The sequence below is a fragment of the Canis aureus genome, chromosome 32, assembly GCF_053574225.1.
Source record: "Canis aureus isolate CA01 chromosome 32, VMU_Caureus_v.1.0, whole genome shotgun sequence".
NCBI lineage: Eukaryota > Metazoa > Chordata > Mammalia > Carnivora > Canidae > Canis > Canis aureus.
Genome location: NC_135642.1, coordinates 35,580,715 through 35,598,098, shown reverse-complemented (window position 1 = coordinate 35,598,098; position 17,384 = coordinate 35,580,715). Strand labels below are relative to the sequence as shown.

The window sequence follows — 17,384 nt, the reverse complement described above, 5'->3', positions numbered from 1 at the left end:
GATCCTGGAGACCCGGGATCGAATCCCACGTCGGGCTCCCGGTGCATGGAGCCTGCTTCTCCCTCTGCCTGTGTCTCTCCCTCTCTCTCTCTCTCTCTGTGGCTATCATAAATAAATAAAAATTAAAAAAAAAAAAAAGAATGATATGAAGTGGACAGCCGTGGTGAATCAGTAGTTTAATGAGTTTAATGCTGCTTTCAGCCCAGGGTGTGATCCTGGAGACTCAGGATCCAGTCCCACGTCGGGCTTCCTGCATGGAGCCTGCTTCTCCCTCTGCCTGTGTCTCTACCTCTCTCTCTCTCTCTCTCTCTGCGCCTCTCATTAATAAATATTTTTTTAAAAAAAGAATGATATGAAGCATTTTATTTATTACCTGATTCTATTGTTTCTAAAACACCAAAACAGTAGATAATGCTATTATATTAATTCTCTTGGTTAATACCATCTCAAACATTTTATTTTTTTTTTTATTTTTTTTTTTTTTAATTTTTATTTATTTATGATAGTCACAGAGAGAGAGAGAGAGGCAGAGACACAGGCAGAGGGAGAAGCAGGCTCCATGCACCGGGAGCCTGACGTGGGATTCGATCCCGGGTCTCCAGGATCGCGCCCTGGGCCAAAGGCAGGCGCCAAACCGCTGCGCCACCCAGGGATCCCATCTCAAACATTTTAAAAAAGTAATTTACATCTGGGGCTTAGTGCTATAATTAGGCTAGTGTAAAATTGTTTTGTTCTTTAATTTTTATTTAAATTCTAGTTAATTAACATACAGTACAATATTGGTTACAATATTGGTTTCAGTACAATTCAGTGATTCATCACGTACATATAACAACACCCTGTGCTCAACATAAGTGCCCTCTTTAATACCCACCAACCATCTAACCCAGCCCCGCCCATCTCCCATCAACCCTCAGTTTGTTCTCTAACATTAAGAGTCTCTTACAGTTTGCTTCTCTCTTTTCCCCTCTCCCATATGTTCATCTGTTTTGTTTCTCAAATTCCACATAGGAGTGAAATCACATGGTATTTGTCTTTCTCTGCCTTATTTCACTTAGCATAATATACTCTAGCTCCATCCACATAATTGCAAATGGCAAAACTTCATTCTTTTTGATGGCTGAGTAATATTCCACTGTGTACAGATACCACATCTTCTTTATTCACTCATCAGTTGATGGACATTTGGGCTCTTTCCATAGTTTGGCTCTTGTTGATAATGTTGCTATAAAATATTGGGGTGCTGGGGTAAAATAGTTTTTTTTTTTTTTAAGATTTTATTTATTCATTCATGAGAGACACACACAAAGAAAGAGAGGCAGAGACACAGGCAGAGAGAGGGAAAAGCAGGCTTCATGCAGGAAGCCCGACATGGGACTTTATCCCGGGTCTCCAGGATCACGACCTGGACTGAAGGCGGCACTAAACCGCTGAGCCACCCAGGCTGCCCAGTAAAATAGTTTTGTTTTGTTTTGTTTAATTTTTATTTATTTATTCATAGAGACACACTGAGAGAGAGAGGCAGAGACACAGAGGGAAAAGCAGGCTCCATGCAGGGAACCTGACATGGGACTCGATCCCTGGTCTCCAGGATCACACCCCAGGCTGCAGGTGGCACTAAACCGCTGTGCCACGGGGGCTGCCCCGGTAAAATAGTTTTTAACAGAACTTTCTTTGCTTTCAATGTCAAATTGACACTCATTTAGGATTTTTCTCTCCCGTCAATATTTTTGAAATCAAACTCTCTACCACATATACAGATTTAAAATGCAAAGACATTTTAATGAAATGTTTTTGCTTTTCTGGTTTTAGGACTAATCTGACCTATTAAGTGGACTACAGAAGGTAGAAAGGAAATTAAAGACTTGCATTACTCTATAACATCTGGTAAACCTCTTGCCTGATTACTGAAAAATAATTCATATTCCAAATGTATTAAATCAACATTTCTGTTGTAGAAAAAACTGAAACATACATAATACATTACAAAGTATTTGGAGGGAATACAAAGTGAACATACTACCTTACAAAGGACTCCATCAGCACACTTCACTTGAAATGCACCTGGCTGCAGGTAACCAGGTTAGTGAAGAAGATCCTTTCTTCTAGGCTACCATTCAATGTTAATTCAGAAACATCTGTAACCAGACAGAGATAATTGCTAACCAGCCTGCTGGTCTACTAAATACTACTATATATTGCTGAATTTCATAATAATCCAGGGATAATCTAAATAAGATGTCTTCTACTTTGAATTTATAAGAAAAGCCACCAGGGACAATTCCTTTAAATAATAAACCCTCTGATGCACCGAAAACGTTGATTAAAGAAAATAAAAAGCAGATTTTTAGAAATACTATATTCTTATTTTGGAAGTCTACTGCTTTATCTTTATGCCTCATCCACTATAGTTAAACTCTTTTTCCAATCTTAACATGTTTCAGAAAACAATTTCTACTTGAGATTTCTAGTCTTACGGCCAGACACATATGCATTTTTTCCTCTCCTGAAGACTTGTATTAAAAAAAAAAAGATAGTACAATTAACATTTAAATGAGATTATGTTTCCAGTCTTGTGGGTTAATATTTTGGTTTCCACATTCTCACCATTACCAACAATCATTTGCGAAGTGCCTGCTGGGCAAGTACCACTTCCTCAGACACTGTTGTTCTCCCTCATTCGCTCAAAATCATTATTCTCTTTCCTGACATTTCTTCTCAAGGGTTCCTGCTTTTAATCTCAATGTTTTACTCAACAGTAACACATTAGATATCTTGAAAAGCTAGTTGTTGACCTAAGTGCTCAGTCCAATGAAGCAGAAAGTTAAACCTCTGAAATGCATATAATCTTTGGCAAAAATAAATCATGACTGGGCTTTAATATTTACAGTCAGGCCTTTGTTTGAATAGCCCATGAGGCTTACAAACGAGGGCCTCCTTCACTAGTTGGTCTTACTTTGGGCTGGAAGTGACTGAATAATTTCTAGATAAACACATCAAGAACGTAAAATGGGTGGAAGAGGTTATAAAGTTCTAGCTAAAATGCAGTATGAGCGCTTTTCCAAGCACATAAATATACAATTTCGTAAGAATTCCTATTAAAAAAAAAGAATTCCCTATTTTCACAAGTCATTGAAACAATGCATCAATAAATTGTTTTAACTCTAAACATTCAAAGCAACTCACTCTTTTTTGAAGTAATCTGCATCAAAGAGTTTAGATGGTACATTTAATCTATTTCACTTATTCAGCAGCATTGAAAAAAAGGTGTTTAATCTTGCATGAATTTCCTCAAAGAACAGGTTTGATCTTTATGTTATAATAAAACTTACTTTAAAAATGGCATTTTCCAAAAATGTATCACATATGCTCATAGCTTTAAAACGTTTTTAAATCATAAAATATAGGTCTTTTTAAAAACAAACAAACCTGAAACAACTTATGCAGAGAAAACAAAATGCTTAAATTAGTGGTTCTCAAACTAGTTGCACAGTGGAATCACCTGGAGAACCTCAAAAATCACAGATGTCTAGGCGCTAGCTCCAGAGACTCTGATTTGCTTGGTCTTGGTATTAAGACTTTAAAAGCTCCCTAAATGATTTTAATGTTCACTCAAAGCTCAGAACAAGCCCTCCCCCCACTGCATGCCATACCTCCAGGTTAAAATTTCATTGTATCCTTCCAGATCTTTTCTTATGCCTCACTCTCCATATTTTTTCCAGGCTTTTGCTACTGTAAACAATATCACATTTGTTCATAGGTCTTTTTGTACATGTTGGGTTTTATGCATGGAATAAATCCCTACTAATAAAACTACGGGCCTACAAAACGTATTTTAAAATTTTGGTGGGTATTGCTCTCCACAGAAGCTATACATCCTAACACGTCGACCAGCAATGTGTGAGGCTACGTGTTCACATTCTTGCCAGTACTGTGACACCAAACTTTTTGATCTTTGCTAATCTGACAGTTGAAAGAGAATATCTCTGGAATGTAAGTTTGCATTTCTCTTACCATAGGTGGGGCTGAGCACCTTTTATTCTGAAGATGACATCTGAATTTCCTTTTTGGTAAAATTTTCGTGTTACTTGCCCATTTTTCTATTGCGTTCTTAACGTATTTTTCTTACTCATTTGAAACTTCTTTATATACCAGGCAATGTAGCCCCTTTTCTGAACGTGAGCTGTAAAATTAATTTTCCTAGTTTATCTTTTGTTTCGTGCCTGGTATTTTTTGTCATGCAGACATTTTTCTAACTTTATATGGTTGACTTTCAAGCTCTATACCTTCCATGTTTCATATCACACTTAGAAAAGACAGCATGATCTTCACTGATGGTTCTCAGGAAAATTATTCAGCTTTTTTTTTTTTTTTAATTATTCAGTTTCTTTAGGACTTTTATCATTCAGCCATATGAACAGAGAAGTTTCCATTGTGGTTGAGAGAAGTTTTCATTACGCTTGAATCAAAAAATATTTCGAGGAGAGAACATTCTCTGGAAATAATTTTGCAAGGTATCATCTCTTCAAGAGAACTATTTGTCTAGTTCTATAGTTCAACAACCAGCAGTGGTGGACTATAGGCTTTTGAAATCTTTTCAGATTCTGTCTTAAAACTGTCAGATTTGATTTTGGATAGTCCTCCCATTATCTGAAATGCAGCCATTTAAGATCTATACAAAGAGAGGACAGCACACTACAGTCCTCACACATGACAATGACAGTTTTACAGGTGCTTGCTGAAGGAGAAATACTTGGAGCCACCTTATTACACCAGGGGCTCACACACATTCTCTGACTGAAATGTACCATCTTTGATAGAATATTAGGAATATCAACCTTCTTCAAGCCCCTCAGAGCAGACATTAGATAGAAATATCATCACTGAGAGTAGTACACAAAAGAATGAGCTGGCATTTCAACCTTAAAATCTATTTTGACTCCCTGTATTCCATTGCTTGACCTCTTTTGATAAAAGGTTCCTCTATCCAGGATAATGAGAAAAAGTACTCTTCCAGGGATTTTTTTCCCCCAGAATATGTTTTACACTTAGAGTTCAGGAAAATTATTTAAAACAGAGTATGAGAGCTATCACAATATACCAGTAAAGATTCAGTTTCTCTTCTATTGGAATAATTTAACTAGATGACAAACCATCTTTACCAGGTTTGTGGAAACTCAGATGGTCTACAGGTGCGCTGTCACTCAGTTGCCAAACTGTTTTCACCTTCTTCTGACCACCACTTATTTCCACTTTCCATTTCTGTGGCTTCTCACTAAGGAAGGGAAAACATCAAAGGAAGAAAAAAGTCCCAGTTATTTCCTTCCTTCTATACTCATTAGTGAAGTCCTATGTGAGAGGCATAGAGGAAGAAGAGACGGACAGGACACAATCCTAAATTTTGGGTTTTGAGTCAGAACTACCTAGCAGTTCTGTGAGTCGGGGACTCACATCTAACAGGCATTCAGAAACACAGCCCAAAGCTCCAGAGAAGCTAGAGATGCGAGTTGTGATCATCATTGGCCCAGAGGAAGCAAGGCCTTGAGTATGAATACAATCAGCCAGGAAAGAAAGTAAGAAGAAAAAGAGGCAACAGTGGAGTTCTGGTGAAAACTCATACGAGAAGCAGGCAATCTTGGAGGTGGACAAGAGAGATGGAATTAAAATTAAGATACAAGCTATGTCACAGAAATGAAGCAAGGGGATAGGTCCCAGAAAGGAATAATGTTAAATGCCTAACAGCCTTGTGAGTACTTACTTGTAAGGAGAATGAATTGGTGGGCCAGCTAATTACACAAGGGGCTAAAACACACTCTTTTACTAGAAAGTTGTTCCATGGATTTGGCAATTAGGAAGTCACTGGAGACCTCTGCCAGAGCAGTTTCAAGGAATGACAGGGTTTGGCCAGAAGGGAACCAAACTGAGGGAGGGTATAAACACAATAGCTTCAGTAGGAGAGAAATTTCAAGTACACTGCATACAGAGGGGAGAGTTGGGGAGACCATCATTTAAGGCAATATCAAAGTCCATGTGGATGGCCAATCTGTGCCCTAAGCCTCACAGTCCCATACCTCCCCAATCCCAAGGCTTCTCTCGCTCCCACAGCCATAGCCTTGACTTTGTCATTATTACCCTAATCACTTCCTTTCCAATCTGTCATTTCCCTTCTGGCTATATTTTCTGCCCTATACTGTGAAAGAATTAGATTGAGAAAAAATGAAAGACTAGAGGCCCACTGGCAGAAAGAGAAAAGACAAAAGAAAGGTCTGGGAGAAGAAAGAGGGTGAACTATCAGATGATAGTCAAAGAGTGGGATAGAGATGATTAAGGTTTCAGAGGTGGAACAACTCTTGGTCATGAAATCCCCAGGGAAAGGACACAGAAATTGCCCAGGAATTATAGCCAGACTTAAGACATAATTATTAAATTGCTGACCTTTGATACAAATTTTTTACAGCAGCTGGTCTAACTGGCAGCTGAAAAACGTGTTGCTCATCAAGAGGATTTTGTCTGTAATATTTTATGCAGGATCTAAAACAAAAACCAACAACAAAAAAAGGACCTCTTTTAGGAAAAAAGTCTCTTGGAGATAAAGGCTTTCTGATAATCTAAAGCTCATAAGCCAAACATTCCATTCAGTACCACCAACCAAAACAACAAAAGAATAATTTCAGGGACACGAAAGTAAATGAACAAAAAACAATGCCCCCTTCCACACAAAAGTTAGGTTGTTTTTGACTTTGAAAGGAAATCTCATTTAACTTTTTTTCCCCCAATTTTTAAAAATCAATAGAAGACATATTTCTCATAAAATATAATTAAGTTGAGCCAAAGTAAAGGAATGAGTGGGGAAAAAGAGGTATCAGTAAAAGAAAACCAAAAAGAAGCAAAAGAGAGACAAAGATTTAGCCTCCATGGTTTTCAGACTCTGGGGAATTAAAGAGTTAACTCATTTACAGTATTCATCTTTAATGAAAATAAATCTTTTAGATTCTGTCAACAATTTCTAATTTTTCCCTTTACAGCTGAGATAAATTCTGATTTCAGGAAAGGCCACAGTACATTTCCTTCTACAGGGAAAAAAGTCAGCCCTTCCACCAGATTGTAAATTCACTCATTTCCAATTTAAGGCTTCAAATACACGTAAGACACCAGCAACCCACTTAAGAGGATCATTGCAAACTGTTTCTAGGCAAAGTTACCAGCAGAATCTCTAAAATAGAAGTCTAATAATATTTGGTTCCATGCAAGTACTACATGGAGATCTAGCAATCATTAGTTTGGCCCCGGTGTATAAGGAAAGAAAGGAGAAGAGTCATGACATCTACCTACTAGGTGTCAGGTACTTCATTCACATGAACATCATTAACCCGGACAACAAACACATGAGGTTACTAGTTCCTGTTTCTAGATGAGAAAACAAGAGGAAGCGAAAAGAAACTTCCTCAGGAAGTCGGAAAGTTCTAGAACCAAGGGTTGAACCAGAGTCCTTCTGAATCCAAAGTCTTTCCCTTCCTCCAACAGGGACTGAGAAGCATTCTGCTACTGTGAAGACAGGCTGTACCGATTCTAGTCTAACTGGTAATAAAAACTGCACATATTTTGGCTCCAGCTGTTTCACAAGAGAAAACATGTTTATGTGAAGGGAACAAGAGAGCAATACTTACTGTGTTAAAGCAAAGAGGAGCTCGTGTTGGGGTTTAATGAAAAGCATGCAACTGACTAATATTTCTAGAATATGGTGGAGTTTTTGAACACGATACACCTGTTCTTGTATATCTACTGATGGAGTAATGAAATATTCCTGGAATGAAAAACAGTACAAGCAAAAGAGGGAGTTAAAGAACAAGAACCATCTTCAGAAAGATTGCTATGCTTGCTAAACCTCAACTAGGCCTGATTAATAGGAAAAAAAAAATTGAGGCAGCCAGATAGAGTTTATCACTCTTCAATGCTATTCTTCAGACTAAATCATGAGCAAAGTTGTCACTGAGAATGTTCTCAGCAAACCATTACATTCTCTGGTCAAAACAAATCCGAGAACTGCCTTACCAAGGAGGCCTGAGTGGATAACTAATACCACGCACCAAGCTCTCCAGATGGAATGACTGGCAAATCCACAAGATAACTCTTAACTTCAATACCCTTGCCAGGTTGACAGAAGTGTCAACCTCTAAAAATAAGTTAACAAGTACAAAGAAATCAATCAAGTGTATTGATAAGCTTCCATTCACATCAATTATTGGTAGATTGGTACAACCCTTTAAAAAAATAAAACTTGGCAATGTATGTCAAGCATCAAAAAATGCTCAGACCTAATACTATTTCTGAGAACACATCCTAAGGAAATCCTCCATGGTAAATATGGTAGGTGGGATTCTGTGATGGCCCCCAAATTCCCACTGCCTAAACTACACATCCCGTATGATCCCTTCCCCTTCACTGAGGTCAGAACTTGTAAATATGATGGGCTGTTACTTCCATGATAAGGTTACTAACTGACGGCTTTGAATTAATCAAAAGGGAGATTATCACCTGGTTATCACTACAACCTACCTAATCAGGTGAGCCTTTTAAAAGAAAGTGAAGTATTAGAGATGCTCTCCTGTTGGCTCTGAAGAAACAAACTACCTGCCACGTTGGAGAGAATGCCACATGGCAAGGACCCACAAGCAAACCCTAAGACCTGAGACTGGCTCTGGACCAATAGCTAGCAAGAAAATGGGCACATTGGTTATCAGGCTACAAGGAAATGAATTCTGCCAACAACGAATGAGGGAACTTAGACTATCTTTCCCTAGTCAAGCTGACACCTTGATTTAGCCTTGTGAAACCCTAAAGCAGAGGACCCAGCTAAAATGTGCCCAATGCCCAACCCAGGGAAACTGGGATGTAATAAATCTGTGTTCATTTAAGCTTCTAAGTTTGCGGTACAGAAGCGCCCCCCATCTTATCCAAGGTTCCACTTTCCATGGTTTCAGTCCTTCTGAAAGGTCAATAGTAGCCTAATACTAGGTCACAGTGCCTGCATCACTTACCTCCCTCAATCTCATCAGCATTTTATCATGTTCCAACATCACAATAAGGGTGAGTACAGTAAGATATTGTAAGAATGATAGAGACCACATCCACATAACTTTTATTACAGTATATTATAATTGTTCTATTTTTAGTTATTGCTGTTAATCTCTGTGCCCGAACTTTAGGATAGGTAAGTGTGTATAGGAAAAGACACAGTATATATAGGATTCAGTATTGCCCATAGTATTGCCCATGGTATTCCCCACGGATAGGTGGGGACTACTGTAATTTGTTATGCAGTAACAGAAAACAAATACAGTAAGGGAAAAGCATCAGAATCGTTTGAAGTAGGAGATGATTTGTTTTAAAACACATAATCTTGAGCTGCAGGTCTATGGAGTCTCTGAGGCCCAGGAATTAGCAATTCAATAAGCTTTCAAGGAGCCTCCAAGTATAAGGACTATTGTGTCAAAAGTTTGGAGTCAAATCATATTAAAATAAAAATAGGCAAATGAAATGACTGGGGGGGGGGGGATTCATGAAAATAAAAAGTACTTTATCTGGTTACTTATTGGTTTGTCTACTTATCTATCTGTTCCCTAGATCCTAGGAGAGAGGCTAGCATGGAATAAGTATTTAGTATCTGCAGGTAGGATGAATTAAGAAAAAAAAAAAAACAAAAACCCACTAACTTTAGAATAAAAAAACCAACTCACCAAATGATTTAAAGATGCAAGTTCCTGACCTAGTAAGAAAAAACACATAAATGCAAATAAGCTTTATTAGGTATTGTCAATTACTTGTTAAGGAACCTAAGTAAAATTTTTCAGAGTTCATATACAAAAAAGATGCTCAAGCTAAATAGTTACTCAGAAATGGCCAAGTTTTCTGGCATGTTACACCACAAATACATATTAATACTATTCTAAAATGATCACAGCTTGCCTCTAATAAAAACAACCAAGTGTTGGGTGGTAAGAGAGTATCCCACAAAGAAGTTTTTTTATTTACTACACTAACCTCGTAGATCTCAAAATGTTTGAACTCAAAACACAAGCAAACAAAAACTAGAGTCATATTTAATCAAATAGCTTTATCAAGAAGGAAATTGAGTGCCAGAGTACAGAAGCGCTGGTCTCACAGTGATTTGTAGGCAAAGTCAGCGCTATAAATGAGTAGGGCCAAGTAGGAAGAAAAAGCCTGTGAATATCTATGGCTGACGACTGTGAAGTGCTTTTTAATTTTTTGAGCTGAGAAAGGAACTCACCTATGAAGAAACTGATAAAATCTTTCTTTAGTTTGTCCAGACCAATTTCCAAAAGCATCTTAACTGGAATAGTCCCACTGAGAGTAACTGTGTCCATGGTTCCATGATAAGACTGATGAATAAGCTTACTTAATAAACTGTTACTTCCACTGTGGAGCTAGAAATTTAAAAGAAAATTATAAAGCCATAAATGAAAATATAAACAAATCCAATAAACAAAACAGAAGCAAACTATATTGGCTATGAACTAAAAATTATAAGCTTGCATATTTAGTCTCCTAATACCAACAATTATTTGAATAAAAATAAAAATAAAAAGTTTGAACTTATGTCTAAGTTACAAACATGGCAGTTCCTGAAGTGTCATTCCTATAGCATTTGCTTTAGGCCAAGGCAACTATGAAGAGTTTCAATTTATCATTCCCCAGATACAATTCCACCAAAAAAGAAGACAGAGTTGATCCTCTGAAGCTTTGTAACCAGGACCTCTTTTCTCCTAGCTGATTAAGGGCTACTGGGCATCTTTCCCAACTGAGTATACTCAGTATACTCAGATACTGAGTATCTTCCTCTGCACAGAACATCTGCTACTGTGGGCCAACTCCCTTCCTCAGTGGTTTCCACATGTGTCAGAAGTTCCTTGGCTACAATATCTAACTAGATCTACTATATCTAACTAGATCTGCAAATCAAGAACTGTGAACTTATAGATCTAACACATGTACCAAATGTTAAGCACTTCATTCTAAAGATACCTAAATATTGGGCATTTTCTATGTCTATTAGACTAATATGTCCAATAGACTAATGTCTATTATCTCTAGTCTCCATCATAACCTTCTGCATTTCCCTTGTTTTAATAAAAACAATTTCTGGGTTGTCTGCACTCATTGCACATGGCAGGGATATACTCGCAAACATCTCACAAACACAGAAAGTTGCATGAGAAAATCCCCTGCGGCTGAGGTTAAAATGCCTATAGTCGCTACTGCCCAGTGAGGAGCAACACTGACATGCCTTCGTTTGCACTGGATCTTTGTGCAGACCCATGAAGGTTTCTAAGTTTTGGAGTCGTGAATTGGCAGCTACCATACTTCAAAGAATTCCCATGAAATGAAGAATTTTTTAGTTTCTAGTTTTTTACTTACCTTTTTCTTGACTGTAAAAGCACAAGTTCATTATGAAATATCCATAAAGTATAAAAATGTAGGATGCAGTTGAAAAAAATCACTTGTAACCTTAGCACTAGAGGCAACTGCTGTAACATTTTGGGATATTTATTTCCAGGTTTTTCTCTCCAAAATTTACTTTCTTCATGCAATAGTGTATAGTCCTTTCTTTTTACTGCAGATTGTAAGCATTTCTCCACATAATCCATCAGCATCATTTTCAGCAACGATTACATATGCCATTATGTGGCCGTATCATTAACCCATGAACAGGGGAAATTTAGGCCATTTATAATTTTTTGCTACTATAAATGAGGCTGTGGGGACTATTCTAATATAGAAAATCTTAATACGTATTCCTGTGTATAAGCTTAGGGTAGATCCTAAGAAAAAAATAATGATTCAAAAAAATAATGATTCATACGTTTGAGGACCTCAATACATTACTCAAAATTGCTTTCCAGAGATTATCCCAATTTGTACTCTCATCAGTAGTATATGAGAATAATCATTCAGAGCAACAATGGTGACAATACTAGTTCACAAATACTGAACACTTAATTATGAGCTAGGAGCTTTACATGAATTAAATTAACTATTATTTATTATTTATCACTAAACACCACTATGAGGTAGGTACTTTTCCTACCCCTACTGTATAGATGAGGAAGCTGGAGCAAAGAGACATAAAGAATCGTTTACACAGCTAGGAAAGCAGCAGGGCTGGATTCAAACTTAGGCAATCTGTTCCCAGGCCTATGCCTTAACCTTCAGAGCCATGCCAATTAAAAAGTGTTCTAACACTACTAAACCTACCCATGGCTGTATATCACCACGTTGCAGACTCTGGATGATCAGTGTGAAACACTTCACCAAGTCTTGGTATGAAACCACACCTTGGAAAACAAGTTAGTCCAACATTACATTCATGGTATTTCTGCAGATCAGATATATCATCAAAATTAAGCATACACAAATAAGTAGAAGACAGTACCTGTACTTCTGGGTGGGGAGAAGGGGAAAGAAATTCAAGCCAAAAAGAAAAAATTTAACACATCCTCTACAGTAAGAGAGTAAACTCACTGTCACAAAATAATACAGTACAATATTAAGGACTATCTTTTCCTCTTCCTAATAGTTATAATTCCACTAAGGTGTAGGTTTTGGTTCATATAAATATTAACATAAAAACCACCTATGTCTTACATTCAAGGCAAGAGAAAAGAACAGACTCTAGGAATTATCTTGCCTTAGTACAGTTCTTGAGTAGAATGTGCTAATACCTCACTAGAAATGAATTTGAGAAGCTACGAACCAGCCCTCCACACAAGACTAGTAGTACACTTAGTCCTATATTATTTTCAAAGTAAACCTAACCAATGACAGGAAACATTTATTTCACAATCATGACAGATACCTACTACCACTCATTTTGAACCACAGCTGCTCAGCAAAGTCGAGATCCCCCCGTACGGTGAAGAGACACTCAATGGAGCGGTCAACTGCAGCACTGTCATGCTTTACTATCTGAAAAAAGAGCATCACAGAATACTCAGTTTATTAAAAAAGAAAAGAAAGAGTTCAAAGCCAGTGAGCTTTCAAATGCTGCTCCAAGAATATGGGGATCCACAGATGGGAACAAATTTTTTACAATCTCGCTCACTGATGAGGAGACACAAAATGAACTGGACCCTTAAAATTGTTGTAAAAGTGTGATGCCTCAAAGCAAGCATTGAACTTTCCTTCAGTGCAAAAATACTTAATTAAATGACATTTGTCTCCATTTTCCTATTTTATCAAATGACAACCTATTTAGTTTAATGATACCAGGAAAGGCATACTATCATACCATTTTATAGTATACTAATATAATACGACCATCTTATAGCATATGGACATAGTCATTTCTGCTTCTCTGCAGTTGATCAATTAATAATACATATGTATTAGTTCTCTTCAAAAGCATTTGTTAGTTCTTAAGGAAAATAATCACCAGTGTTGACATAAAAGACCAACAAAAAACTACCTTCAAAATGCTACCTTGGCTGTACCAGATCCAGCTGAAATGGTATGACATGAACAATAGCCGTAAAACCAAATTTTAAAGCTATTTCAGGGCACAGTTCTGATAAGAATTGCTTACCTCTGTGTCTTTCTTTGTAGAATCACCAAATTCATCCAGCTTATTTAAGTCTAGAAAGTAGTAAAAGCTTATTAACTCTACATCCTATTTTTCTGCTTTCTAAATTATTTCCTGGGCAGGGTGGGGGTGACTGGGTGATGGGCACTGAGGGGGGCACTTGATGGGATGAGCACTGGATGTTATGCTATATGTTGGCAAATTGAACTCCAATAAAAATAAATTAATTAATTAATAATAAAAATAAATAAATAATTTCCATCCCAGTCCTGTTTTCAAAAGGTAAATAAGGACAGTAGAAGTACAACCAGGGATTTTAACAAATTATTAGCTCTCTAATGGAAGTTATGATAGACATCTCCAAGCAGGGGTGTGGAGATAACGGAGATACAGTGAGAGCCCATGACACACAATGTTGGGCACATGGTAGGTGCTCAAAGTTTCTGTTCCATCCCTCTTTTCCTATTATCTCAAATACAGCTGTGGTATGTAAAATTTAAATTCAATATTAATTCTTAAAAGTACTTAGACCTGCACTGTTAGTAATCTGTTCTTCTGATCATGACAGACCTCACAGCTTTATAAACTTCCCAACTTTTAGACTTTACCAAGCCTAAAAAGATAACTTATTTTTAAATTTAGAAGGTATAAATTCTCAACAAAGGGAAAAAAAAACCAAAAAAACAGTATACAGAGCATGAGTTAGGAAAACAAAGACCATTCAGAAATTCTTGCACAAGTTCAACAGCAGATTTTACTTCTAGAGGCTCAGGCCATTCAGATACACCAGTCCTCAAACCATCAGCCAAAACCTAAGAGAGATTTAAAAAAAGAAAAAGAAAAAGAAATACAATTTTTTTTTAGAAAAAAAAATAATTTAATCAGTAAGAATGTATGTTATATTAGTCATTATAACATTTCTTGAATGTTTAACCACATGACAAGAACAGTTCTAAGTGTTTTATATGTAGTATGGTATTTAATCCTCACAAAACCCCTATCAGGCAGATACTACCATCATCCCCCTTCCACTAAGGCCAAGAAAGGTGAAGTAACTTGCACAAGGTCACACGTTACTGACAGCGCAAAGACATCCACCTAGCAGTCTGATACCAAATATGGTGTTCTAACGATGATGCCATGTGCATAAGTGCTACTGAGGATTACAGACTAATGAGACTGCTTTGAAGATGCTTGTAATTTTGGATAAAAATGACTGACAAACCAGGTGCAAAAATCAGGGAACAAAAATGTGAAACTAAATGGAAGTTTATATACAAATAATATAAATGTATAGGCTTATACATACAATATCTCCACTAAAGGAAAGGGAGATTGGAACAGCCAGGGGAACAAGGTGAAACATCAGCTGAATTCAAATGTGGGCACCATGAGCAGCAGAGCAGGGAAGGGGCATGGAATAAGATGAAGAGGGTTGGGGCAAGGTCCAGCCATGGTGGAAGAAATACCTAAAGAACAGTGGGAAATGAGATTAGAAGGAACAGGGGCTAGACGGAAATACAGATCTTAAAACTTATAAAGATTTTTTTATTTCAAATGAAAGACAACAAGCATTGTCGATTGTCTGGCAGGAAAATGACATGATCAATTAGTTAAGAATTCATATCAGAAATACCTAGGATGAAGAAAAGAAAGAAAGAAAGAAAGAAAGAGAGAAAGAGAAAGAAAGAAAGAAAGAAAGAAAGAAAGAAAGAAAGAAAGAAAGAAAGAAAGAAAGAAGAAAGAAAGAAAGAAAGAAAGAAAGAAATATCTAGGATGGATTCTAAGGAAAAGAGGAAGTACAATGTTTTTTTTTAACAGAGGTGATAATCATTTTCCACCTCCAAGGAGTCTTTGGAAAAATGTGCAGATAGTTTTTGGTGTCACAATGATTGGGGGCACAAGGGCACGTTGAGCATTTAGTTTGGTAGGACCAAGGATGCGAAGCGTTCTGCAATGTGTACAAGGTCCCAAAGCAAGAAGAATGGTTCTGCTTAAAATGCTCATTATGTCCCTGTTGAGAAACAAATGACCATTAGAGTGGTCCAGGAAGCAGGTGATAAGGACTTTAACTAAGATAGGCAGACAATCAGAAAAGGGGGAAAAGAAGTTTATTAGAGAGAGAGGGAATAAGAGAGGGAGATGTGGAAAAAATAAAAGAAAAAAATCTTAATCCCTATACAGGGAACTGAATTTGGGAGAGATTATGGCCACGTGCACATCCAAGATTCTGTGAATTTATAGGGGACATTATAACAACATAAGGACTTTCAAGTCAGACAGACAGGCATGCATTTGAATGACAGACATTCATGTGAATCAGGTCTTCCACTCTGTAATTGCTGATGTCTTCAGCAAAATAACTGTGCCATCTAGCACCACACACTTAGCACATGATGGCAGCTTCTAGTTGTGGTAGTTAGTGGTGGTGGTAGAAATAGTTCTTACTAAACTAAAATAGAAGGTTCCTACCCTGGGAAATTGAAGGAATGGTGGAACCACATACAGAAATGGGCCGGGGGGTGGGTGGGTTCTGAGGGGATCTAGTCTGGAGGAGATCTCAAGTTTCAGTTTGGAAATACTGAGTTTGAGGCAACAACAGTCTACTCAATCGGGAAATAATCTGGTGGAAGTGAAAAGGAAGGGAAATGGCATCAGCTAGAAGACAAGAGTCTGGAGTTCCCTCATAAAGGCATTAGTCAAATTACTGAATGACAAGCTCTCTGCCAAGGTGTGGAGAGAGAAGAGCAGAGACTTGAGGATAGAAGTAAGATGGAATCCCAAAGGAAGGGTCCCAAAAGAAGAGCTTTCCAGAAAGAAAGGTGAGAAAAAAATACCAAGTTTTATACGAACAGAGAAATAATAATAGGAGGTAAAAGTATTAGAAATGTTTGGTATTGTGTTCGGCAGCTCCTCAAAAGCTTAAACACAGAGTTATCACACTGACCCAGCAAATCCATTCAAAAGATGTGAAAACCTATGTCCCACAAAACTTTTACAAGACTGTTCACAGCAAAATTATTCATAATAGTCAAAAAGTAGAAACAACAGAAACGTCACCAGCTGATGAGTGGATCAACACAATGTGGGATAGCTATACAATGGAATGCTGTTCACCAATGAAAAGGAGCAAAGTACTACAAAAAGTAACATTAATCAGTGGCTGCCAGTTGCTGGTGAGGGTGGGAGGTGACTGCCAATGGGTACAGGGTTCCTTTCTGGGATGATGAAAATGGACTAAAATTAGGTATGGCCACGGCTGTACAACTCTGCAAGTATATTAAAAACTACTGAATTGTGCACTTGAAATAAGTGAATTTTATGGGATATAATTTATATCTCAATAAAGCTGTTTTAAAAAAAAAAGCAAATAGGGCAGTGACTGGATATAAATGGCTCTCTATGCCAGGCTAAGACATTTAGAATTTCTACTGCATTAAAATGAGGCACCCCCTTGAGATTCAATTTGTAGAATAGAGTAAAACTCACTGAAACATAAAAGTCTTGAAACACATGCTCACTAATCTTTAGCGTGAATCAATATCCCAGTTATTAAGAAGCAGATTATACATGACTATGGAATAAATTGGCAGCTGACCCACCTAAAAAGAATAGAAATGAAATATGACTAGAAACCAAATATTCCGGTAAAAAGGTGGAAGAAGTGTAGCTCTTAACTAAAGCTCCCTGTGATTATAAGGACAACTGTAAAATTATACTGACCAAATTGCCAAGAGTATCTACTGAATACATGACAGTTGGAACAAATTTGAACACAAAACTAAAC

General features: G+C 37.3%; 1 protein-coding gene across 12 annotated transcripts in view; it reads right to left on the bottom strand.

The window, feature by feature from the left end:
• Nucleotides 1–17,384, bottom strand: part of ZWILCH (zwilch kinetochore protein) — a 38,146-nt gene that overhangs the window by 2,822 nt on the left and 17,940 nt on the right. For 6 of the 12 annotated variants that reach the window (XM_077881574.1, XM_077881571.1, XM_077881577.1 and 3 more), the window contains 10 exons: nucleotides 14,316–14,409; nucleotides 13,601–13,650; nucleotides 12,879–12,984; nucleotides 12,274–12,353; nucleotides 10,289–10,445; nucleotides 9,738–9,766; nucleotides 7,668–7,804; nucleotides 6,436–6,531; nucleotides 5,163–5,275; nucleotides 2,024–2,138 (listed from right to left, as the gene is read on the bottom strand). In XM_077881574.1, the coding sequence (XP_077737700.1) occupies nucleotides 2,050–2,138; nucleotides 5,163–5,275; nucleotides 6,436–6,531; nucleotides 7,668–7,804; nucleotides 9,738–9,766; nucleotides 10,289–10,445; nucleotides 12,274–12,353; nucleotides 12,879–12,984; nucleotides 13,601–13,650; nucleotides 14,316–14,409 (951 nt within the window). In that variant the 3' untranslated portion in view covers nucleotides 2,024–2,049. Of the gene's footprint in view, nucleotides 1–453; nucleotides 1,244–2,023; nucleotides 2,139–4,014; nucleotides 4,184–5,162; nucleotides 5,276–6,435; nucleotides 6,532–7,667; nucleotides 7,805–9,737; nucleotides 9,767–10,288; nucleotides 10,446–12,273; nucleotides 12,354–12,878; nucleotides 12,985–13,600; nucleotides 13,651–14,315; nucleotides 14,410–17,384 lie in introns of those variants that run through there. The other 6 variants (XR_013370477.1, XR_013370478.1, XM_077881575.1 and 3 more) reach the window with 6 other exon arrangements.